At 42.7% G+C, this 27,352-nt stretch overlaps 1 protein-coding gene across 1 annotated transcript; it reads right to left on the reverse strand.

Annotated features, from left to right (window-relative positions):
- Nucleotides 1-374: 374 nt before the first annotated feature.
- Nucleotides 375-23,225, reverse strand: LOC117448366 (peroxisomal succinyl-coenzyme A thioesterase-like). The gene is made up of 11 exons (XM_034085652.2): nucleotides 23,201-23,225; nucleotides 20,864-21,065; nucleotides 20,653-20,752; nucleotides 19,641-19,831; nucleotides 19,121-19,290; nucleotides 18,524-18,643; nucleotides 18,225-18,307; nucleotides 16,019-16,112; nucleotides 2,358-2,438; nucleotides 1,623-1,767; nucleotides 375-1,076 (listed from the first exon to the last, which is right to left on the reverse strand). The coding sequence occupies exons 2-11, from the start codon at nucleotides 21,057-21,059 to the stop codon at nucleotides 943-945; spliced, it is 1,314 nt and encodes a 437-aa protein (XP_033941543.1). The 5' UTR covers nucleotides 21,060-21,065; nucleotides 23,201-23,225; the 3' UTR covers nucleotides 375-942.
- Nucleotides 23,226-27,352: the final 4,127 nt, after the last annotated feature.

Here is a 27,352-nt window from a genome sequence, read left to right on the forward strand (position 1 = left end):
GCAGACGACACACATCCAGAAGGAGCTCAATGTAGAGCCACTGCTCCGTTGTATCTGAAGAGGCCAATTGGATCCAGCCTCTGATTAGGCTGCTTCTGGGGGCCCTAAATTGTAGGTTTTTCTTGAGTTTTTTTGTAGTTTGGAGGAAAATTGCATGGAATCTCCGCAGTACGGCCTGGGGGCAGTGCCGATTGTAATGCCTCACATGGTTGGACACCATGACCCTGTGGACGATAGGCTTAAGGCTGACCAGACGGGCGAAGACGCTCTGAAGGACGAGTAGGAGGACGAAGGTCATGACAAGAGGGTGGACCAAAATGCAGGAGACAGGAATTTTAAAACAGAAAATATTTTTATTTTACTCTTGGTCCGAATGAGGCAAAAGAGAAAATAACTTCTCGAAAATACAGAAATTCCAACAATGGCTAATAATTATCTAGATTTTACGACGTGTTCATGCACAACAGTAAATTAAAATGTCAGAGAGGATTAATGAGTCAGGTAGATTAACATATATTAAACTAGAGTCCCCCTCTGCCCCTACTCTCTATATAATGGAGGTTGTATTTTGGACTCTATTTGAACAAGGGTGATGGAATCCACCCTAAAATCACCCACTGGCTATATAAATAAACTTAAATATTACCACAAGTTATTAATACATTGTACTGATTCAACCAGTAAGCTGTAATCAACTTGATTATAAAGAATAATAATTACAATTAAAGGTAATTATATTATCATGATTAAGCATGAGGAAAAAAATAGAGCGGACTGTTACTTCCTGAATACAAGGCGCCAGAAGTCCCAGTTAGTGTGATTATTAGTTGTTGCTTGGTTACAGGGAAAGGGAAGTTTGGGGCTCTCTGCTGGAACTGCTGGAACTGCTACCCCTGCGACCCGACCACCGATGAGTAGGAGAAGATGGATGGATGGTCTTGGTTACAGGTTGGAAAATGAAGCACCATGTTTCATGCCGCCGTACAGATTCTCCCTCAGAAAGACCAGCGTCTTCCTCCAGGCGTCTTCCTGAGCGCGAGAATGTGCCACCAGCTCTCCGCCCCACAGAGCCATCACTGCGAAGACAACAAGCCAAACTATAGCAGTCAAAACTCAAAGTCCTAAATGTAAGCACCCTAACTTTGATTCACTGAGAAATACAGTACTGCAATATGACCTGATACAAGTGTTAGTCAACAGCTTTAAAATCAAAACAGCTCCACTTGTTAAAAATATGCTCAAAGATTGTTGGTCAACCCTGTCAGAGACTCTATGACTCAGCCTTTCATAACAACTTAATAAGGCTGTCCAACAACATCATCTCGGACACAAACCATGTTCTGAACAGAACATATGAACTGCTTCCATCTAATGGGAGATACAGGGTCCCTCAATTAAATAAAGTCAGACTGAAGCATTCTTTTTGCACCAGTCAATCCTCTCAGTAAATACAGAGCCAGATCAAATGCACGCTGAAGGGTCTTTGAGCATGTTTTCTCTCACTGATTGTGCTTTCATGCGTTGTGTCTTGATATTTGTCTGTTGATGTGACACATGGAGCTGCTGTGATGCAAGTCACATTTCAGACTTGATCTGACCATTCAAGTATTATCGTATCCTACCCTTGGTTCGTGGGTTAGTGACCATTTTGAAGGTGCTGGCTCGGGCGAACGGCGTGAATGGAGGTTCGATCAGGTGACCGGTGTTCTTATAGGAGAGGACAGTCAGAAGGTGGCTGTTCCCCGCCCGCTCCATCATCTCTTTCATCTGCAAAACAGGAAGTTAAACACATAATAATCTCATATGTCTTAGATATGTCTTTTACTTCTTCTATTGTTTCTGTTGCCATCATCTCTTAACTGTATATCTCGGGCCACACTGCCTCCAATGACCATCAATAATATAATGATAAGCTTCAACTAAATACAAAAGTCATTAATATGCGTTTTAGACTGCAAAAAGTTGCATGTGCTCACTGTTAAATAATAATGATGACCCGCAATTAAAAGCAATTACTATGATATCGTATAGAGCCGTGCAAGTCCACAAAATTGTCCTGCAAATATTTCAGTCCGCTCACAATGCCCTGTTTTGAACGAGATCTTAGTGAAATATTATGCCAGCTTAATAAGAAAACATTTGGTCCGAGAAGAGAAAAACATAAATGGGTTTAAATTTGGGTGGAAAAAAAGAATAAAAACTATTACACCAGTTTGATCCTTGATATACATATATATGTGTTTTAAAACAGAATGAGATTTAATCAAATGTACATGGCAAGGATACAAAAATGGGTTGTTCATGTATCATGTAGTTATCCATGTTTTCGGTGTTTCATGTCATGTTGAATAACTCACGTCCATTGCAGACTCGTAGGTGGGCCAGTTCTGATCGTCCTCACCAACAACGAGCAGCAGAGGACACTGCAGTCGTCCCATCTGCTCAGAGACACACAGCAGCAGCGTTTCAGATTGTAAATATAGAAGTATAATATTATCTACATAGCTTTAGCCCTTTTGTGCTTTCTGGGATTTTCCCTTTCCTGTAGGGTGTTATAAAGGTTTTTGTGCATGTTGATGGTCTGCAAAGGCTACATTCCCACACACTCCACAGAGCAGACAAGCTGGTTTCAGACAGAGGGTGAAAATAGGTGCTGCAGCACAGGCATTATGAGAAAAATAAAGAGCTTTTTGAACATTAAAGCATTGAGACATGTCCCAGTAGAGACACTACATACTGATATACACCTGAACATCAGCAGGAGACGACTCTTTAAAGCAGAGGCACTACATACTGATATACACCTGAACATCAGCAGGAGAGGACTCTTTAAAGTAGAGACACTACATACTGATATACACCTGAACATCAGCAGGAGAGGACTCTTTAAAGTAGAGACACTACATACTGATATACACCTGAACATCGTCTGTGAAGGAAATATTTAATGGGATCTGTGCATGGGAGACTGTTAGTGTTTTCTCTTTTGTCTGCTTTTTGTAATTTGAACAGGGCAAAGGCCAAAAGGCCCTGCCTTCCTGTGGGGGAAGTGTGGACCATGCGCAGATGGCTTTAACAGACTAGTCCTTTGTCTTCAACATGTCTGGTATTGATTAGGATGGAAAGCGTGCGAATATAGGCCACTCCTATATTCTCTGTGTAGATTTGCGCTGTGTTTCTGTATATTCCTCAGTGTTGACTGGGTCTCTTCATGATGAAAGTTGTGTAAGATATCTTGTGAACGCTCCCGGCCGTGTGACTCTCAATAAACTTCGGTGGATGATTAAGCAGTTTCCAGTTTTCCATTCTTTCATCACATTGCTGATCAGAAGTTTCTTTCACACATTGGCGTCACGACAGGATACCAAAATATCTTCAGAGGCTGGTAAGTACATTTCTATTTTGAGATTGGCTTGCCAGTGTCTGTAATTGACGGTATTATAAATTACCTGAAAGAACTGAGCTGCTGCAATTTTTTTTTTGGTTTCTCTACTCATTTACATTCGGAGGATTAATCATAACCTTGGGGAATCGGTGTCAAAAGGGAACGTTGTCCTGGCCGATTTTCCCCGTGGTTGTTGCTGAGGCATGTGCTTACAGAACAAACACGGCCCATGTAAAAACAATGAGAATATTTGGGGCTAATAAATAACCTCGGAATATCGACTTTCATCGATTTCCTCTGTGTGTGATTCTCGGAATTAAATTACCGGACAATTACACACAGCAAATATTCGGAGAGACCTTGAAAGAGAGCATCAGTAAAGTGGAGCTTCTGCATTAGAAGCAATGTGATAGATTTGTATTGAAACAAATCGCCGAATTCAGGAGATTTCAGAGGATAAATGGCCTAAATCAACAGGATTTCTGCTGAGTTGCCGATTCTCTCCCCGTGTGGAGAGCCGCATGCAGACAAAGAGAGAGGAATAGCAAATAGTCATTATTTCCGCGATTATTGCCATTTTTTAACTAAAGAAAGTGGTTAAACGTGGTGTGAGAATGTCATATATGAATTGCTGAATTTAGATGTTGGTTTTTTTGGGAAGAAAGAGTGAGAACAAATTAAAGTCTATGCTTTTGGACGGAAAAAAGCAGAGCACCACTAAAATAAGCATAGTGGTTGTTGATTTGAGAATAAAATTAGTTATTGCTCTTCAACAGATTGGAACAGTACTAAATAGTCATTATTTCCGCGATTATTGCCATTTTTGAACTAAAGAAAGTGGTTAAACGTGATGTGAGAATGTCATATATGGATTGCTGAACATTATGAGTAAGTAGGCACTCATAATTAAACAGATATTTCTCTACCCCCTCTGAAAATCTCCCTAATTCGGATTCAAATTAAGCTGGAAGAGTTTTTTGTCACGCTGATGGTTGTTGAGAGTTTATGTTTGTTTGTCTAATTGCAGTGTTTGTTTTATTGTACTAACCGTTAAACATGGGTAATACTGTCTCCACAAACGATTTGGTTGGTAAGAGGACAAATAATTCAAGCACCAAGACATTTCCAAAAAATCCTATTACAGACAGCCATTACACTCACATGTTTTCCCCCAATATGCCGTCTGGAATTGTTGGAAGAAGCTTGGATTGGACTAAAGTTATGCCATTCACATCGTTACTTTGTGAACACTCACAACAGAATAGTGAGAAAGGAAAGATTCTGTTTGATTGGCCGTTAACTGGTACTTTTGACATGGCCGTGTTGTGGCAGGCATTCAAATTAATTGAACATGAGGCGAATTGCTCCTGGGATGTAACATACATGAAGGAATGTGTTAAAGCTTGGATGACTATTGCAGAAAAAATAGGTTATGATGAGCGGAAAAATGAAAAATCAGTTGGCACCGAGCGAGGCTCCATTGAGCTCAAAGCTCTGATTGATAGGGTTTCGAAATGCGCAGCGAATTTTCATTTGCTTAGCCTCGAGGCTGCTTTTGATGTTAAATCAGAGAACATGTCCAGAATTAAGGAAATACACGGAAAGGACGTTGCAGCCATTGCGAAATCAGTTATGTACGATTGGCTGAAAAGACAAAGGAAATCTCCCAGCACAGCTCAGCTAATTTCCATTTTAACAGACGCTGGGCTGCTGGAGGAAAAGCAGGCTGTAGCTCTCTGCACACAAATAATTCCCGCGATAGGACTCTCAAATTCTGGCAAATCAAAACCTGGAAACCCACGATAGCCACAATGCGCGCGTTACATAGAAATCAGATATTTCTGACCCCCAGAATTGCCCAGCTGATGCAAAAGTTGCCTCAAAATACACAGGCTTATCAGAGTGCGGATAACTCGCAGCAGTTTCAGGGACAAAACCGCACACAGCAGTATCAAAATCAGGGAAGATCACGGGGTTATCAAGACAAGGGCAGACAGCAGCAGAATACAAATTCCAAAAAGTTGATGCCGTGTCACGTCTGTGGTGGAACAGATCACTGGGCGGGGCAGTGCGAGAGGCGCTGGCGAGCACAGCCCCCCTCAACACCCTGCATTATTGCCTCCCCCTCCCCTTAACAGTCAATACGACAGGCAGGCTCAACAGAGCCAAAACGGTCAGCAAAGTCAATTTAATAGACGATAGAGGTGCCATCATGAAGAAATAGGGTCAGATTCACAGCATTTCCCCATTCAAGCAGCAACAATTCGCCTTTCCAATAACCCGCGTGAAGATCCGATTATGCCCGTCGATTTCAGTGGTAAGGCGGTAGACATTTTGATTGACAGCGGAGCAACATTATCAGCAGTGCGCACGAAGGAAAAAGTGTGTGAAGCAACCAATAATTTTGTTACAACAATGGGAGTTTCTGGCATTCCTATGTCCGAGCCCATTTCAGAGAAAACTAATATTTCAATCGAAGGATCACATGTCCAACACTCTTTCATTATTTCAGATGGAAGTCCTATTAATCCAGTGGTTCTCAAACTTTTTCTGTCATTCCCCACTTTGAACAGGTGGGCCTTTTCAAGCCCCACCTGTTCCTCATCGCTCCAATAAAATGGTAGGCCAAGCTTAAAATTGTCAAATGTATCGTTCTATAACAGGGGTCTCCAACTTTTTTTAGGATGAGGGTTACTTTAAAAAAATAAAACAAGTCGTGAGCTACTTTTACTCCTCTTTTTTGTTTTTTTGCAGTGTATATATTTAGCACATTTTAACATTATTATATGCTACCTTTAACCTTTGAGTGCTGTTTGGGTCTGTGGGACCCGTTTTCAGTGTTTACTAAAATAAAATGTATGCAATTTAATTAGTTTAACCTGCTTTATTTGGTGGTGGACATCACATCCTCGAGGGTCCGGGGGCATGCACCCCCAGGAAGATTTTTTTTAAATGTTGAAGTTGAATGCATCAATCTGGTACACTTTGAGCTAGGGCTGCTCAATTAAATCGTATTTGAATCGCAATTACGATTTTGGCTTGCAACGATTATGAAAACATCATAATCGAAATAAAACGATTTTATTTATTTTTTAAATAGGTTTTTCAGTTGAATTATACTTAAAGTTCAGGGTTAAAAACATACTTTTCAAATTATTTTCTTCAATAAATTGATGTTTTTCAAAGTAAATGGTTAATCGTTTTTAATAATCGTGATCTCAATTATTGACCCAAATAATCGAGATTGATTTTTGCCATAATCGAGCAGCCCTACTTTGAGCCCAACATGAATTTATGGATACAGCTCTCAACACTCAGATGAAAGGGAGCTGTATACTTTTCAATAATCCAAACATCTTTAGAATATGATCACAACAAATCATTTAAACTTGTTTATTCTTATCTTACCTAGTTAGCATTCTTTCTTTTATTTATGCATATTTGACTAATCACTCCCCTTTTAAACTTTTTACTGTCCTATAGTACACATTGGAATGATTTCTTACTTTATTTTGTACAACTTTATTAAATAGATAAAGGTGTGCTCTCTCTCTTGCTCTCTCGCTCCACATTGCTTTTCTTCCCGACTGCAACGCTGTTGTGTGTGTCTGTCAGAGCGTTTCACACGTGTGTATGAGAGATTTTTACCATTTTTGCCTGTCTCTGAGGGCCTAAGATATTCTACAAAATAATATTTAAAAACATTAAAACAAATGATATTTTTCTTTATATATTTTTTAAAAATATGTTTTTAGTAATATTTGTCAATAGTTTTACCAAAAATAACTTGATTAAATTGTATTTAAAATAACATTTCCAAAGAAATAAATCCTTTGAATCTGCCTATTCAGTTTCTGTTTGAATGTGAAGGGTTAAATGAAAGAAGCTCGTCTCTGCGAGGTGAAGACAGGAGCTGATTGGACGTCCAGCTATGAATTCACAGAGGGCCAGCTATAGTAACTGAACGAGAGTAATGTCAAATGACAGTACAATTGACCAATCATATCTTCCCTCTAAATGGGTGGGCTTTATTATCGCGGACTTTAGGACAAGTTCCGCCCGCTGTGAAACGTTTCTTGTTTCCATAGCAACAACAACTGTCAACAGCGTAAACTTGCCTTCAAAATAAAAGCATGCCAAATTACACTTAAGACATACAACTGCAACGAAAAGTAACAAACACAATGCAATATCCTTTTCAATTTCAAAGAACACAAATTGGGTTATCTACAGGTGTTGTTTTGTGTGGTAGAGGGTCGCTTTTCATTGATACGTTTTGCACCCCGGGCGCATCGGGCGTTGTTTTGATATTCCACCAGTGTATAAATAATAAATAAATGTGAAAAAAAACCACTTTGAGAAACGCTGTATTAATCTAATGGGCAGAGATTTGCTTTGTAAATTACAAGCAACAATACATTGCACTCCAGACGGATTGTTTTTGACTATTCCTGACAGCAAAGTCTATCAAGCTGTCCAATTCATTCAATCATCTCAAGACAACCTTTATTGTTGGTCATTTCCAGATTTCAACATGATTTCTGTTTTCTCAACAACAGGAATTCAGAAAATTGCTAGCATTTCCCCTGTGTGTGCTTCTTTAATGTCCCTTATGCGGCCTGTATTGAATTGTCACTGTAGAGCTGCTTTTAACCCATCAGATGACTATGCGCTATCAGCAAGAGGTTTTTGCAACAGCTCAGATCAGTTGGAATGTGAGCAGTTTCTATTTTTAGGACCCCAGGGGTGCGCATTGCCTGTTAGGCGCACACCCTCACAGCAGGCTCTTTATGCTGCAGACACGATCCCTCACCTCACACTAGCGGTCACTTCAGGAAGTGGGGGCCATGGTAGCCCACTGCCATGCTCTGCTAGAAGCTGCAACAGCTCCACACACACACACACACACACACACACACACACACACACACACACACACACACACACACACACACACACACACACACACACACACACACACACACACACACACACACACACACACACACACACACACACACACACACACACACACACACACACACACACACACACACACACACACACACACACACACACACACACACACACACACACACACACACACACACACACACACACACACACACACACACACACACACACACACACACACACACACACACCACACACACACACACACACACACACACACACACACACACACACACACACACACACACACACACACACACACACACACACACACACACACACACACACACACACACACACACACACACACACACACACACACACATTAACCTCGGAGAAGAACATTACATGCTGTATCTCTCTGAGCAACTTTCTGTCCTTCACAGCACATTTCTTCATTTACAGCCACCTGCACTCACACAATATGGACCCCCATCAGATTTTTCTGAGGTTCCGGCCACATTATGGGCTAAACACAAGAATCATGTGGGGTTTGTTTGCTCAGCCCCTCCACACAGAGTCACACTTAAAGCCAATGCCAGATTGCCAGCTATCAGACAGTACAATTTACCCCATAGAGCCATTTTGGGAATTGAAGGAGTCATCCAATCTCTGCTCGATCAAGGCGTATTAATCTACACGACCAGCCCGTGTAATACTCCGATTCTGCCTATACCTAAACACAATCGCTCCCTGATGAGTGGCGTTTGCTCCTATAGTACCTGACACTAATTCAATTCTTTTTTTTCTGTTTTGTCCAAGATCTGCAAGCTATTAACGCTATTGTCATTCCGACAGCTCCTATAGTGCCTGACACCAATTCAATTCTTGCATCATTACCGCCAGATTCAAAATGTTACACAGTAATTGATTTGTGTTCAGCATTTTTCTCTGTTCCTCTGCATCCAGACAGCCAGTATCTGTTTGCATTTACTTTTAAAGGTAAATAAATCACATACACGCGCCTCCCACAGGGGTACGTCGAGTCGCCTACTGTGTACGCAGCAGCGGTTAAGAGAGATCTGGACACTTTGGTCCTTACCGGAGGTAGTACCTTGCTTCAGTACGCAGATTACCTGTTGTTAGCTTCTCCCAACATGGACGCATGTCGCATCGACTCCATTCTGCTCATGAAAAGACTTTCTGAATGCGGACACAGAGCATCCCTGGCTAAGTTGCAGTACTGCCAGACTGAGGTCACGTATCTGGGTCACATTCTGAGGGATGGACACCGACTCCTCTCGCCAGCAAGGATTTGCCTTTTGAACAAAGTGGCACCACCCCACACAAAGAAAGACATGCTGTCTTTTTTGGGCATGGCTAACTATTGCAGACACTGGATATACGAGTACGCTGCTATGGACTCTGTCCTGCGTGCTGCAACTCTGCAGGCTGCTCCTAACATTGTTCAATGGTCTGAGGACATGCACACAGCTTTTCAGGACTTAAAGCGAGCCCTGACATCAGCTCCTGCCCTGGGGCTCCCTGATTACCATCAGCCGTTTCACCTGCACGTCCATGAAAAGGGGGGCTTTGCAGCGGGCATCTTGGTACAGAAGCATGGCTCTAATTTCCGGCCTGTTGCATACTACTCATCTCGACTCTCCCCTGTGGTACTTGGTATGCCTTCCTGCCTGCGGGCAGTGGCCGCAGTTGCAATTGTTATCAAACAATCCTCTCCCATTGTACTGGCCAGTGACTGTGTAGTACATGCTCCACATGCAGTTTTGCATATTCTGAACACCTCTGCTACTCAGCATATGACAGCAGCAAGGCGATCTGGTTATGAAGCAATAATTCTTTCAAGCCCACACATCACACTTAAACACTCTCCCCCTCTAAACCCAGCTACGCTGGTGCCAATTCCAGATTTTGAAATAACACATGACTGTGTCACAACGATTGACACGTCTTCTTCCCCCAGAACTGATTTGTTGCAAACTCCTATCCCTAATTCAGATATGATTCTATACACAGACGGGTCTGCAAGCAGGCCGTCTGACACAGTACACTTAGCAGGCTATGCTTTTGTGGACGACTGGGAGGTTTTAGAAAGCCGGGCCTTGCCAAATGGCACGTCGGCTCAGGCCGCAGAGTTGTATGCTCTGCTGAGGGCGTGTATTTTGGCTAAAGATAGAGTTGCAACCATTTTCACAGACTCCAGGTATGCATTTGGTGTGTGCCATGATTTTGGTGTCTTGTGGAAAATGCGCGGTTTCTTAACATCGGCCGGTAAGCCTATTCAACATCATGCGTTAGTAGCTCAGCTATTAGACGCTATCATGCTCCCTACACAGCTATCAGTAGTTAAGTGTGCTGCTCACACAAATTCTGATGATCCTATTTCGCGTGGAAATGCATTAGCCGACACCGCGGCTAAACAAGCAGCAGTTTCCTGCTCGTCTCCTGCTGATGTTAGGGAGAAAGATTTATGGCTAAGACGAGGTTGTACACTTGACGCTGAGTCCAGCTTGTGGCTCCACCCAGACGGACGGATGGTCTGTCCACATTCGTTCCTCCATGTTTTGGCACATGTTGCACATGGCAAATCACATGTAGGAAAAGGAGGGATGAATGGGATTATAAAGTCCCAATGGTTTTCTCCAGGCATTACACTAGCTACACAGACCCTTGTAGATAGATGCATGATATGCCAGCAGACAAGACGAAGAAGTGGTCAAGTTCAGCATGAACACTTACCGCCCCCCTCGGGGCCCTTTGTAAATATGCAAATTGACTTTTCACATATGCCACCATGCCAAGGATTCAAATATATTTTGGTAATAGTGTGCCAGTTCTCCAAATGGGTAGAGGCCTACCCTACCAGAAAAGAAGACGCTAGAACAGTTGTAAAGTGTCTTCTCAAAGATGTTATTCCTAGATTTGGTGTGCCCACAGGAATTAACAGTGACAGAGGTCCAGCATTCGTTTCTAAGATAACCCAGAGTCTAGCTACAGTGTTAGGGTTCAAATGGCAATTGCATGTTCCCTATCACCCACAGAGCTCAGGCCAGGTTGAGAGAATGAACTCGACTATAAAGGAGAAACTCACTAAAACAATGTTGACCACAGGACTAAAATGGGTAGACGCGCTGCCGCTAGTTCTGTGCTCCATCAGAAGCTCGCCAAATGCAACGACAGGGCTTAGCCCACACGAGGTATTGATGGGAAGGGTAATGTTTGCAGGATCTAGCCCCCCAGTAACACCCCACAAACTCACTCTTTTGTGAACAGATGATTACATGACTAACTATGTCAAATATCTAACTGACATGTTGAGAAAGGTTCACAGGTGGCTGACAGGCTCCCCCAGCCGGGAGAGGAGCCCACCCACCCCTTTCAGATTGGTGATAATGTACTAATCAAATCTCTTGAAAAAGATGCTCTGTCTCCCATGTGGAAAGGTCCTTTCCAGGTGTTAATAGTGACCAGAACAGCCCTGAGAGTACAAGGGAGACCGGAGTGGATTCACGCTACCAGATGTCGTCTCTCTCCTCTACCGGATGCTGGCGTGTGAAGGCAGTCATCATCATCGTCATGCTGGGTCTTCTGTACCTGGCCAAGGACGCCCTGCTAGATGAAGCTGTGGAAATCCCAACGACAGGTGGCGAGGGATCTCGCCCGTCTGAGGAAGAAAATAAGGTGCTCTTATCTACGAGCGCAGACGACTTGACCACTCAGGGCCCAGACCCTGAGGGCAAAACGACACCAACGGGCAAATCAGTGCCTAGCGACAAGGACAGGTTGTATCCAATCACCACACAGACATTCAGTATGGTGCGAGAGACACAAAGAGAGAGAAAAGGAGGAAGAATCACTTAAACACTCAGGAGATGATCTAGATATTTCAAAAAAGGCCTTAATCACTCCTTTTAAACGAACTAAAACTAATTCTGCAGTAAGTTTAATGTTAGTCTACGCACATGAACGCAATATTAGCAACTGTTGGCTGTGCCAAAATATGCCAGAATCTATGCATTCTCCTATGTTTAGCCCAATTCCTTTTACAAAAGCGGACTATAAATTAGTCAGCTGGAATGACATTGATTCCAGAATTAGCGATGAGGCTGAGGACTGCTACACTCCTTCATATCCAACAGACTCTGATAAACCGTTACAGTACGAGGGTCTGGTCTCTCTCATTGTTGAGACAGTAAATAAATATTACCTGCCTGACGGTTTCAAACGATTGATGTTTTTAAAACTAATATATGTGAAGAAATACATTCAGCTAGCTTTTGAATACAGATTCCAGTTAGCTCTGGTACAAACTAACTGTTCGGTTAATTCCACAAGTCCAACATGCACAAAACAACCACACATGGCATCTTTATTAGTTGAAGCTTTAGTGACAGTGGTTCCCTGGTTTGGCTCCAGAACAGTAGACTCCGTTGAGGTTAAAATACATGATTGTATGCAACCAATACCCCTAGGCAATCCCCCTACACGTGACTGTTCAATATATGTTCCCCCAATTGTAGTACATGAATGGAAGAATGTGTCCATCTGTTTCCAGCATGAAGCAGGATCTCACACGTCTCCAGATGTGGGACACAGCGAATGTAATACCATAGTGAGGGTAAAATAAGCCAGAATTCCCCTCCCACAGAGAGTTTACTTAGTTTGTGGGGACCGAGCGTATGGCTGCGTGCCGTATGACGTTTTCTATGGCACCTGTTATCTAGCCTACCTAATTCCTTTAATCCGTAAAGTAGAGGCAAATGAGATTGCAGCGATACTTCCCTCTCTACACAGGAACAGAAGGTCCATTACAAAAGGACAACAGATAGCGAGCCTATTTTTGCCTTGGTACGGCATTTATGTTAGTCAGCAGGAAATCATGGCATTATCCAAAGTAGTGGAAAATCATCTAAATGTATCTAACACAGCGATGTTAGCTGAACACAAAGAATTACAAGAAGTTAGGACAGTAGCACTACAGAATCGCATGGCGCTGGACCTCCTCTTAGCTGCCCAGGGGGGCGCATGTAAAGTAATTGGTGCGGAGTGCTGTTCCTTTGTCTCTGATGCCACACCGGAAGTTATGGATATGATTCATGATACGGCTAACGGGATATAAGAATTGCATGAAACTCATGGGTTTACATTTGGGGATTTAAGTGGAACCCTTGGATGCTGGGGAGCGGGGTTGGTTACATTTGTTGTTACTGTTGCAGTGTTTATCTTGGTTGTGCTAATCCTAGTGATTTGTTTGATCACTGTAGTTAAATTAGCCATACGCAGGGTTGCCAAGACTGCCCTCCAGGCCCCACAGAGGCTAGTGGGGTATTCAACTGTAAATGACACAATGTTGATGTACGACGCTGATCTTCTAGATCCATGGGTCTCCATCGCAGTTCCTGTAGCATGGGTACCTCCTTTCAGCGATTGATACATTGATTAAAGTTGACACTCAGAATAAAGAATAAATGTTTTGATTTTTCCTTGAATAAAGAACAGATGTTTTTGATTTTTCCTTCCTCAGGTTGTTACAATAAAATGTCTGACTTTTCCTTTTCAGATTTTGAACAAATGTATTTGAATAAAATGTATGTAGTAAAGTGCCTTACTCTTGAATTAAGCGTATTGAAGTAAACGTAATGCAATGTTAAAGATTGAGGACACTGTAACTTTACAGATTGATCGATTCTTAACTGTGAATCTAAAGGCCCTGACACACCAAGCAGTCACCAGAGGACTAGCCGACGCTGAAGTCGGCTGTTGCCTGGCCGTGTTCTCCTGCGTTTTGGCCATGTGTCGCACGGGAACACACCGCACCGACTTCAGTGCGTGAGTGGCAATAACTCTCCTTACCAGCAGGCGGCGGTAGTGTGTATTCGTCATTCAAAAGAGTCAACAACCGGAAGACAGAGAAGAAGAAGAGTATCTTTTCTCCGTAATATCATACAGAGCTGGCCTCTCCTGGATCAAGGTGATGAGCAGGTCTTCGTTTGCATCATTCCAGATCGCCATGATGAGATGAAAATGAATAGCAGTCTGTGTGTGCCTTCTTAAATAGTTTGTTTACGTCCCTCACCTCCGCTTCGCTTCTCATGCACTGATTTGCTAGCTGAACAGCCAATCAGAGTGATTATTTGGTCCGACTGCCAGACCCGATGCATGGCCGATTCAACATGTTGAATCGGCCATGCATCGGGTCTGGCAGTCCAAATAAGGCGTGTCACGGTCGACGGTGCGGGACACACCAACCTGACTACGGCGCCGCGAAGGCCCGACAGCCTCTGACGGCCTCTGACGCCCAAAATCGGGTTGGTGTGTCAGGGCCTTTAACTGGATCTCTTATGATTCTGATTTTATACCTCAATTGGATTTCTTATAATCCTAATTGTGTTTTAATAAGTAATTGCCTTGAAGTACATTTTTAAGATGTAAGCTGATTTTGAATTTGTGTTTGATGAATGAGATTAACTGAGTGATAAATGATAAAAGATCTTGTTTTTGAAACATATATTTTACTATTATATTTTTGTATTTCATGTGTTATTATTGTGCCTTTTGACAAAAGAAATCAAACACTGAAGAGAGATGATTTTTCTATTGTGGTTGTCTGTATCAACCATTGTGATGTTATTCTGCTTTTGATGTAATTAATGTAATGGGAACCCACACAACTCTGAGGACGTTTTATTTGATTTAAGTAGTGACTGAAATATTCTTAGACTAATGTTAATTGGTTATCAATAAATTGATAAAAGGAAGGATCTGTGAAGGAAATATTTAATGGGATCTGTGCATGGGAGACTGTTAGTGTTTTCTCTTTTGTCTGCCGTTTGTAATTTGAACAGGGCAAAGGCCAAAAGGCCCTGCCTTCCTGTGGGGGAAGTGTGGACCATGCGCAGATGGCTTTAACAGACTAGTCCTTTGTCTTTAACATGTCTGGTATCGATTAGGATGGAAATCGCGCAAATATAGGCCACTCCTATATTCTCTGTGTAGATTTGTGCTGTGTTTCTTTATATTCCTCAGTGTTGACTGGGTCTCTTCATGATGAAAGTTGTGTAAGATATCTTGTGAACGCTCCCGGCAGTGTGACTCAATAAACTTCGGTGGATGATTAAGCAGTTTCCAGTTTTCCATTCTTTCATCACATTGCTGATCAGAAGTTTCTTTCACAGCAGGAGAGGACTCTTTAAAGTAGAGACACTACATACTGATATACACCTGAATATCAGCAGGAGAGGACTCTTTAAAGTAGAGACACTACATACTGATATACACCTGAACATCAGCAGGAGAGGACTCTTTAAAGTAGAGACACTACATACTGATATACACCAGAACATCAGCAGGAGAGGACTCTTTAAAGTAGAAACACTACATACTGATATACACCTGAACATCAGCAGGAGAGGACTCTTTAAAGTAGAGACACTACATACTGATATACACCTGAACATCAGCAGGAGAGGACTCTTTAAAGTAGAGACACTACATACTGATATACACCTGAACATCAGCAGGAGAGGACTCTTTAAATTATAGACACTACATACTGATATACACCAGAACATCAGCAGGAGAGGACTCTTTAAAGTAGAGACAATACATACTAATATGAACCTGAAAATGAACACAAAAAGGCCCTTTTATATAGTATACAGTTTGTAAAAAAATAACAGAACAATTGGTGGTACTCACGTCCACTTTTAGTGAAGGGTCTGTGGGGATGGGCAGCATCAAATCTCTCCAGATCACTTGGTTATTCTCGTCAACGCGAGTCTTATAAGCGTTTCTGATTTAAAAAACAAAATAAGTTGTCTTGATGGTGGCAATATGAAAATATGATAGGCTCATTAAAATCTGCAGGTCATTCTCTAGAGAAAAATAAAGGCAAGAAGATAATAGAAAGCAGATTAAGTTACCCGTGAAAGTAAGTCAGTATTTGTTCAACACTTCCACCAATCGGCTGCACATGACTCCCACTGATACACACTGCACAGCTGAGCTAGGAGACAACGTCTCACGATCTGTCTGCGTTGTGTTTTGTCTTGTTTAGATCTGTCTGTGGTTCCCTGTCGTTAGTTTCCCTGGTGTGTCTGATTACCCGATTGTGTTCACCTGTGGCCCCTGTGTTTTCTCCTCCCTCCTCACCTGTGTCTTGTTTGTGTAATTAGTCTTGTGTGTATTTAAGTTCTGGTTTTTCTGTCTGTCTTTGTCGGTTCGTCTTGTGTCATGACTAGTTCGTCGGTGAGTGTTCTGTTTTGTCTTTGTTTGTCACCTAGCCTTGAAATAAAGGAATTTTCACTTTATTCTGCATTTGGGACCTGCCTGCTTCACACACCGTAACATTACGAACCGAACATTATGGACCCAGCAGACTCAGCCCATTTGATGCTACAGGCGGAATGTCTTGGATACTCTCTGAAGTACATTTTTTATACGTGGAAAGGCGCCTCATCTAGACGGGGTAGAGAGGCTGCGTTGAAGGAGGCACGTCAGGAGGTTGCTCGCAAGCCCTGGCTCTGGAGCTTGTTGCCCGAGTGGCTTAGGGTTTTCTCACGTAGCCCTGAGTGCCAGTCTGCATGTTCTGACCCTTTCTTGGGGTCTGGTCTGGCGTTTGGAGGTCCACGAAGCCTCCAAAAGACTCCTAAGAGACGCAAGGACAGGGTTCCAGCCCCAGTTCCGGCTCCAGAACCGGCCTACAAGGCCATGGATCCATGCACCAGTACCGGCCCACGCAGCCATGCTTCCATTCTCCATTACCTGGCTTACACAGCCAGGGTACAGGCTTCCGCTCCGTGCCCAGCAATGGTTCCGACTCCAGAACCGGTCCCCACAGCCATGGTTCCGGCTCCAGACCCGGCCCATGCAGCCATGGTCCCTGCTACAGAACCGGCCCACACAGCCATGGTCCCAGCCCCAGTCATGGCCCAAGCAGCCATGGCTCCGGCCCCAGCAGCCATGGTTCCGGCTTCAGTACCGGCCCCAGTAGCCAGCCATGGTCCCAAATCCAGTTTCGGCTCCAGGACTGGCTCTCTGGCCGACGCCAGCTCCCCGTGTCCTGTCGGCGTACCGGCCGACTCCAGCACCTCATCTCCTGTTGGCTCTCCAGCCGACGCCCGCTCCCCGAGGGCTGTCGGCGTACCGGCCAACGCCAGCTCCCCGAGGCCTGGCGGCTAGTTTTGTGGGGGCAGGTGCAGCCACTGGTTGAAAAGACCTACGGCATTTCAGCCTGCCCGACGCTCAAACCAAAAGAAAAGAGGTCAGGATGTTTATAGAGCTGGCTGGCTACTACAGAAGAAAAACGAGTGTAATTCCAGTGTTTTAAAAAGCTTAACTGACCTCAATGGGAACTGTTTTTAAATGGGGGGGGGGTCCTTTAAAAGTTGGGCTGTTGTAGCTTCAGTGGTTCTCAGGTTACAGTTACATAGCAGTGAATATAAACAGACTGATTAATGTGAATATTACTGTAAACTAACCTGTGTAAAAGTTTCTCGAATAAATGTAATTCTTTTGGTGGAAGAAGCATGTATCATGTTTTTACCCTGCCGCTCAAAGCATCGGAATTGAGAACCGGAATCGAAAAGTAGAATCGGAATCAGAGTCGTGGAAATTCAAACGATACCCAACCCTATTTAAGACCGACCTCTTTTCCCTCGCTTGAGAGTCAGTCTGAGCTGTACCTATTTGTACGCTTTATTGTCTGTCCATAGCCTTTATCTGTGCCTGGTATCTATTCTTATGTGTGCCTATTATCTATTCTTGTAATATTATGTTTGTTGTGAAGCACTTTGGCAAACCCTCTGTTTTTAAAATGTGCTATAGAAATAAAGTGGATTGGATAGGGTCATGAAAATGTAACGTACAGAAAGTCATAGAGATACCTGAAAGCAGATTAACGTACTTGTTAAAGTAAGTCATCATTTGTTCCAGAGGTCCGTCAATCGGCTGCACATGACTCCCATTGATACACACTGCACAGCTGAGCTGGGAGAACACACACACACACACACACACACACAGTGTGAGTACTTTGAAAATACTTACTTTGTACTTCCATTACTAATTACTGGGGGTGTAAACCTTTCGGTATGTCACCATTCAATTGTATAAAAATAGGGGGAAATTGAGTTTGTTTGAAAAACACCATAGAAACCCTTAAAGCTGCGTCCAATATAATGAAAGTAACCGAGCTGGTCTTACCTTGAGACCTTTGGAGTAAACAGCCATTCTGAGGGTGACACCGGCGCCGAAGGAAAGACCCAACATGGCGATCCTGCTGCCGAGGATCTGAGGATACTGCTTCAGGACTCTATAGGCCGTCTGCACAGCAGGAAACGTGTCGATGTGATCAATAAAACCCCCACAAATGTTCCTACTTTTATCCACAAAAATGTATAGAGAAGGTTTCGGATATTTATTTTCTGAAGATATTAAAGTTCATCTCCACTCTAGCTCTTAACATTCCATCCGATACCCACCCATTATAAAGTGGGACTATAAAAAACCTATTTAGTTTACTAAAGTACAGAGTCTGGAAAAGCCTTTCACATTCAGAAGTCTGTGTTTTTGACCTCTGTTCCTTTGTGGAAAAAGCATGAAATCGGCAGGGCGAAAAAGGAGATTATTCCCAATCAATCCGCATGTTTATCTCGTGGAAACCTTGACACGAGAACACTATGTCCTCTGTAAAGGTTAATGAATGTTCTCGTAACACAAACATAGAAAAACAAACACAAAGATAACAGACTAAGATGAGAAAACACTTTTAACCCACATAACAAAGCTCATCTGGTTTACCTCAAAGTAATCATTATCCACCATTCTCCCAGTTTCCTTAGTGATTTGAGGTGTGAGGTAGTCGAGGGCCATCGAGGCAATGCCGTGGGAGGCCAGCAGCGCTGCCCGGTACTCCACCAGCTTCCCTCCACCCCCCCAAAGGTCCAAGAGTCCGGGGAAAGGTCCAGGTCCTTCAGACGAGTCAAGACACCAACAAAATCAATAGCTCCATAATTATAAATTGTTATATCGATACTTTTTAGTCAACTATACGATATTTGCTGATATCATAAAGTATTCAAGATCAAGAATTTATTAAATTGAGCGCCCTGCATTCCATTATATTGCGTTTTCCCGATGTTCTCTGGGATTCAATTTGACAAAAAAGTATTTCACTTTTCACTTGCTTATTTAAAACGTTACAAATAACTAATGCTGAATTTGGTTCATTTTCATTGTTAAAGTTTCTCTACGTCACACAAATGTCACCCCTAAACTCCGCCCAGAGGACACCTCCCTTCAGAATCTCCCCAGGTCCTACCTGAGGGCAGGAAGAGGGTCGCAGTGAGTCTGCCCTCTGTTATCGGGACTCTACGGACACCGGGAGCCATGTACCATCGCTCTACCACCACACTGGCAAGCAGCACCTGATCCACGAAGCCCTCCGTCTGGTGACCCTGGTACACCAAGATGGTGACTCCCATGGGAGTCTGGACGTTCATCTTCCTCCACCTTGAAGAATGAGAGGAACGAGGTAACTCTAATGGTACGTTCACATCGGACACCGGATTAAAGCGATGCGAATATAATCGCTTGAGTTTCCCCGCGGCTTGAAGTTGTGTTTACTAGCGTCATTCAAACAAGTAGGCAGACGAAAACACTTTTATAATATGTGTTTCGGAAATCGATCGATAAGACTAATCCAACATGTAGCTGCTCCGTCCACACTCACAACAATGTCATACAGACAGAAATAAAGCAGCGACTGTATTCACCATGACACAGACAGTCTGTGGTTTGTACATGTATAACTTTTCTCCAGTTTCTGAACAAATATGAGGAGCTGTGAGCTCTGTGTGCTAACAGTTAACGGCTGATGTTTTGGTTATCTGATTCAACGTCAGTAACAGCAGGCCAAGATCCTCAACGCTGATTGGCTAACGCGAGAATGTGCCACGTGAATTTGACGCTCGAGTTGACAAAATGTAACTCGCGAAAGCGCAAGTCGCGTCAATCTCGTCATTCGGTGTGAACGCACCATAAGGCTTCATTTAAATCCATCCCCTACACCTTTCTATGGAAGTTAATTTACTTTAAATAATGATTATGTTTCATCCAAGATATGCTGACACAAAACTATAGTTACGAAATGTTATGACGGCTGCTCTTTCTACCAGAGAGACAGAAGGAGGCTCGTTCAGCTGAGATCGGAATACTGGCGGAGTTCAGTTGGTCACAGAGTGCAGTGGTGTATGGGTAGTTTTGGAATCAGGCCTAATAATAATATTTGTTCCTGGACTGTCATCTGAACAGCCCCATGGTTGTTGGCCTACCTGAGCCCAGTTTTACTGCCAGGAACTGGTCTGAGGCTCCACAGCAGACCCATCGGTTCAACCCCAGAATATGTCCCGCCCAGACTGGGATCCCGTGAAACTGTGGGAGCGAAATGGATGTAAAATATTGACTTTTTTACATTTTCACATATAACTCCATCATTTAATAACAAAATATGTTTTGCTGACATTCATGTCATGATGGTCTTACCGTTCACAATACCGGTGGCGTCGGCAGTGTAGTGAGCAAAAGCCTCCCAGCTGTGTCCGTCTTCACACTGGTGGAGGGCGTGGATGGTCAGCTGGAACCCAGGGAGGAGGTTCTGGACCAAGACGGTGAACTTCTCATCCACAAGCCCTCTGGACGGCTGGACCGACAGCTTCACGCAATGCTGTTTCATGTCCATCCTGAACTGAGCGGACAGAAGATATCAAGAGACGATACAACTAATAAAAAAATGACAGATTCCACTATTATTTCCAAATAGAGATGGTGCAATATATTTTATTTAATGTATTTATTTAGTTGGAGTTGGCACTTGTGTGCAAACCCTCAACCAGGGTCTCTAAAATCTAAGGAAATAAATGGTAAACACATCTTAAAAACACTACCATCCATCTAAACCAGGGATGGGCAAATGGCGGCCCTCACCTCCTCTTTTTGCGGCCCTCAGATTAATTTATAAACAATGTAATTAATTAAAAAGGTTTTACTTGTAGCACTGATACCGTCCAATAGACTCCTAGTTACGTCGAGCTGCGTACATAATTTCAAATACCGGTGCTGAGGAACAGCTGAGTGCGGGTTGACAGGTGTCTGTGTTGACATTCCCCTTATTGTGGAATAAGGGGAATGCAGAGACAGGCTACAAGTGTTCAAGTTAGACAACTAACGTCTGGGTTAGTGTTCATGACTTCATGTCCTCTTAATGGTTAATCTCAATGCACCCACATTTTCTGTGCTTTCCAATAGTTTAAAATTGTTTCATTCCACTGTTAAATAACCTGTTCAATACAAACATGCCACTTGTACAAATTAAATAACATTTCTGTGAACTGATATTTGTTTAGTGAGCTTATTAGAGGATGTTTCCTGAAAGATTGTAAAATGTCAATGAAGATGTCAGAGTTACTATATTTGTTAATAATTACACACACAATACATGGAATTGTGTGTGTGTGTGTGTGTGTGTGTGTGTGTGTGTGTGTGTGTGTGTGTGTGTGTGTGTGTGTGTGTGTGTGTGTGTGTGTGTGTGTGTGTGTGTGTGTGTGTGTGTGTGTGTGTGTGTGTGTGTGTGTGTGTGTGTGTGTGTGTGTGTGTGTGTGTGTGTGTGTGTGTTCCAAGTGAATCTGCGGCCCCCTGGTAGCCAGTACATCAATGATGTGGCCCCCACCACCATCAAAGTTGCCCATCCCGGATCTAAACCCTAACCCTAACCTCGGGTCCCAGGACGTAAACCCAAAGCCTCCCTTTTCCCTGACCACATTAACCAGCTCTGACGGGGATTCCAAGGTGTCCATCTGGCCCAGAACCACCTCAATTGGATCCTTTCTTCTAAAAAGCAGCAGCGGTCTCAAAGTCTCTCATGGATGAATGAACTTCTGAAATTATCCCTAAGGAAGATTCCAGCCAACCTCTAGAGAAAGTCTCCAGATAGACTGGTAAGGCAAGGCAAGGCAAATGTATTTATATAGCACCTTTCAGGACGCTACAGTTCAAAGTGATTTACAAAATAATAAACAAAAGACATGTAAGAATAGATACAGCATAAATACATTATTAAATGGCATTTAAAAACAGGCATAAAAAAAGCAAAGATAATGAATAAAATAAATAAATCAACACAGCAGGTACAGAATACATGAATAAAAGGCATACTGCAGTGTGAGTATGAACAGCTCAATTAAAAGCAGCGGCAAATAGATACGTTTTTAGTCTGGTTTTGAAAATAGGAATTGTTTCAGCGGACATGCACGATTAGGGCAGTTTGTTCCAGATTGTCGGGGCATAATAGCTAAACGCTGCTTTCCATGTTTATTTCTTATTCTTGGAACAAAGAGCAGACCCGACCCAGAGGACCTGAGACTCCTGGATGGTTTATGGTGATGCAGGAGATCGTTGATATATCGCTAGAGAGAGCTTTGCCTTCTGACTTAGCTCTGATTTGCAGATATTACAATAAAAAACAATGCCATACAGAAGCCTGTTGTCTTCTTACTTTTCAAAAACTGAATTCTGACTCCAATAGCTTCCGGACAAGTGTTATAATAAAATACAGTATTTACCTCTGAAAAACAGTGCAGTATGAGTGTAAAAGACACTGTGGATCAGTGAAATCATTTAACTTAAGTATAGTATCCGAATGCTTCCTCTACTACCACAGTACTTACGTTTAAAATACTCCATGTTCGGCATAGTGGTCCCCCTTTCAGAAGGGGCAAACGGCTAGAATAAAATCAAAATTCTAGAGCTCTGCAGTCACAACTAAAAAGTCCACAAAAAGTGTCATTTCACACTTTCTATAAACTTAAATAAACACTAACTGACCTTTCAAGCTTGTGTTCAGGTGTGCCTTCTTGGTTGGTTTGATCTCCTCTTGGTTCTGAAGTCGTCTAAGCGTCTGCAAACAAACCATTTACTTAATCAAACTTTGCAAGAACAGGTTACTACACTGAACAAAAATATAAACGCAACACTTTTTTTTTGCTCCCATTTTTCATGAGATGAACTCAAAAATCTAAAAGTAGTGTAGGGTTAGGGTTAGGGTTAGGGGTAGGGTTAGGGTAATGTTGTGAATCGAGTGGCCCATGGTGGTGGTGGGGTTATGGTATGGGCAGGCGTATGTTATGGATGACGAACACAGGCCACTCGATTCACAACATTACCTTAACCCTAACACTAACCCTAACCCTAACCCTACCCCTCACACCAGATACTGACTGGTTTTCGGACCCCCCCAGACCCCCCTAATAAAGCAAAAATGCACGTTTCAGAGTGGCCTTTTATTGTGGCCAGCCTAAGGCACACCTGTGCAATAATCATGCTGTCTAATCAGCATCTTGATATGCCACACCTGTGAGGTGGGATGGATTATCTCGGCAAAGAAGAAGTGCTCACGATCACAGATTCTTTCAGATTTGTGAACAATATTTGAGAGAAATGGTTATTTTGTGTATACAGAAAATGTTTTAGATCTTTGAGTTCATCTCATGAAAAATGGGAGCAAAAACAAAAGTGTTGCGTTTATATTTTTGTTCAGTGTATTTTGTGGAACTTGAATCTCCTCCCACAGCAACATCACTCGATCAAAGGTGGAGGGAATGTACCATTTGTAAAGAATGGGATGAGGTCAATCATTATGATCCTTGTAATACACTAAACTTTCGCATACTGAATGAAGCATGTGGATAAACACAAGAAAATTATAGAATGGTGTGGTGACTTTACTGCCACAGTACTTTGTTAGGGTGTTTTATGAAAATAAACCAGAGCCAGAAAGACAGAGGGGCAGGCTGGAGTTGAGAACTATTGCTAGCAGGATAGAGGCTACCGGGTTTTGTGTTAAAATCTGAAATGTAAAAAAATCCTTTATCCGCCCAGTTATGGAAATTATTAGACAAGGCTTAGCGTTAGCAAACAAGGGAGATAACGGATCAAACTGTTCCTATACAAATAGGAGTTGGTCGGATTCTCTGTCACAGTAAGCAGCGCAGGTTGAACACAAAGGCAGGAGACAGGAACTGTTAACAGAAAATACCTTATTGCAAGCTAGATCCAGACGAGATAAAATAGAACAGAAATTCAATTAATCTACATAAAAAACTGCAAATCCCTCTCTGTCTCTGTTTCCAACGGCGTCGACCAGGGCTCTGTACTTGGTCCACTTGTGTTTACCATCTACATCCACCATCTTGGACAGATTCTCCGTTACAACGACCTCCAGTTTCACTGTTATGCAGACAACACACATCCAGAAGGAGCTCAACGTAGAGCCACTGCTCCGTTGTATCTGAAGGGGCCAATTGGATCCAGCCTCTGATTAGGCTGCTTCTGGGGGCCCTAAATTGTAGGTTTTTCTTGAGTTTTTTTGTAGTTTGGAGGAAAGTTGCATGGAATATCAGCAGTACGGCCTGGGGGCAGTGCCGATTGTAATGCCTCACATGGTTGGACACCATTACATTACATTACATTGCATTTAGCTGACGCTTTTATCCAAAGCGACTTACAATAAGTACATTCGACCAGGAAGACACAACCTTGAAGAAAACAGAATCATATAAGAACATCAGGTTTCAAATGACCCTGTGGACGATAGGCTTAAGGCTGACCAGACGGGCGAAGACGCTCTGAAGGACGGGTAGGAGGATGAAGGTCGTGACAAGAGGGTGGACCAAAATGCAGGAGACAGGAATTTTAAAACAGAAAATATTTTTATTTTACTCTTGGTCCGAACGAGGCAAAACAGAAAATAACTTCTCGAAAATACAGAAATTCCAACAATGGCTAATAATTATCTGGATTTTACGACGTGTTCATGCACAACAGTAAATTGAAATGTCAGAGAGGATTAATGAGTCAGGTAGATTAAAATATATTAAACTAGAGTCCCCCTCTGCCCCTACTCTCTCTATAATGGAGGTTGTATTTTGGACTCTATTTGAACAAGGGTGATGGAATCCACCCTAAAATCACCCACTGGCTATATAAATAAACTTAAATATTACCACAAGTTATTAATACATTGTACTGATTCAACCAGTAAGCTGTAACCAACTTGATTATAAAGAATAATAATTACAATTAAAGGTAACTTTTCTGGCATGAAAAACAAATGCAGGCATGGAGTCTGTTTCTCTGGCCACCACGGTGACTGAGATAGATGAGCTGTGTTTTCCTGTAAGAAAAACAAAAATTCCCCCCATCATGATTAAGCATGAGGAAAAAAATAGAGCGGACTGTTACTTCCTGAATACAAGGCACCAGAAGTCCCAGTTAGTGTGATTATTAGTTGTTGTCTTGGTTACAGGGAAAGGGACGTTTGGGGCTCTCTGCTGGAACTGCTACCCCTGCGACCCGACCACCGATGAGTAGGAGAAGATGGATGGATGGTCTTGGTTACAAGTTGGAAAATGAAGCACCATGTTTCATGCCGCCGTACAGATTCTCCCTCAGAAAGACCAGCATCTTCCTCCAGGCGTGAGAATGTGCGCGAGAATGTGCCACCAGCTCTCCGCCCCACAGAGCCATCACTGCAAAGACAACAAGCCAAACTATAGCAGTCAAAATTCAAAGTCCGGACTTGTTAGCTTAACTTTGAGATAAACATCTTCCAGGTCTGAAGGGAACATACTCGTAAAAGATGGAATAGTGACAGATTTGAAGGTGCTGGCTCTGACAAACGGTGTAAATGGAGGTTCGATCAGGTGACCGGCATTCTTATAGGACAGGACAGTCAGCAGGTGGCTGTTCCCCGCTCGCTCCATCATCTCTCACATCTGCAAAACAGGAAGTATAACACATGGTTTTATATTTGTCAGATCATCTTCATTCTTTGGATATGTTTTGTAAATATGTATATCTTATACTCTTTTCTGTCTGAACTGTAACTCCCTGGCAACCAGTGGCGGCCGGCCCATAGGGGCGCTAGGGGCACCGCCCCACCTCTTGCCAGATAAAAAAAAAAATATATATATATATATTAAATTTAAAAAAAAATATTTAAAAAAAAAATATCTAAAAAAATATATATATTTTATATTTTAATTTTTAATGAACAAGGTAAATATCACACAATTGGTATCACAAAAATGTATAATCTACAATACAATCTCGTTTAAAATTGTGTTACGATGTCTAAAGTTACTGATAAGTCACCTATTTCCTGCCTGGCCTTGCCCATGGCATTAGTTTATCATTACCGGGCAGAGCCCCCGAGCGAAACAGCAGCAACCAGCACGTTGCAAAAGTCTCAATAGTAAACTGTGCCGCCGAAACATAATTTCAGCCAATCAGCGGCGTCAAATATTTTGGTCACGTGGGCCCTCACGTTGGCGCCCATGTTGCTTACGTGCGTTGACGTGAGTTGTTTTTTAGACTCGTGAGTGACCAAGGTGACGCAGTATTTGGATGAGAATGGTGTGCAGGTGGAGTCGCCGGAACCTCGGTCCGCCCAAGAGCTACTCTCCAATCCTTTTGAAAGGAGAAGTTTGGGAGATAAATTGATACTTAAAGACCTTGGACCGGACCAACCCGATTTGTATATATCACACCAAGCTCGTGAAAAAGACAAAACGTATCAACAAGGCTTCTCACATGGCTAGCTGGATGCAAACAGGTAAATGCTATCTTTTGTTTCACATGCTTGCTCTTCAAACAGCCGGGGACAGATACGATCTGTTCAGAAACTAGACAAAAGTTAAACAAGTACAAACCACAGACTGTCTGTGTCATGGAGAATACAGTCGCTGGTTTATTTATGTCTGTAGGCCGTTGTTGTGAGTGTGGACGGTCGGAGCATATATAGCGTTAGCTTAGCCAAGCTCCATTCAGGAAACCAGGGATGGGCAAATGGCGGCCCGGCCCCACCTCCTCTTTTTGCGGCCCTCAGATTAATTTATAAACAATGTAATTAATTAAAAAAGTTTTACTTGTAGTACTGATACCGTCCACTAGACTCCTAGTTACATCGCGAGCTGCGTA

The sequence above is a fragment of the Pseudochaenichthys georgianus genome, chromosome 6, assembly GCF_902827115.2.
Source record: "Pseudochaenichthys georgianus chromosome 6, fPseGeo1.2, whole genome shotgun sequence".
Classification (NCBI taxonomy): domain Eukaryota; kingdom Metazoa; phylum Chordata; class Actinopteri; order Perciformes; family Channichthyidae; genus Pseudochaenichthys; species Pseudochaenichthys georgianus.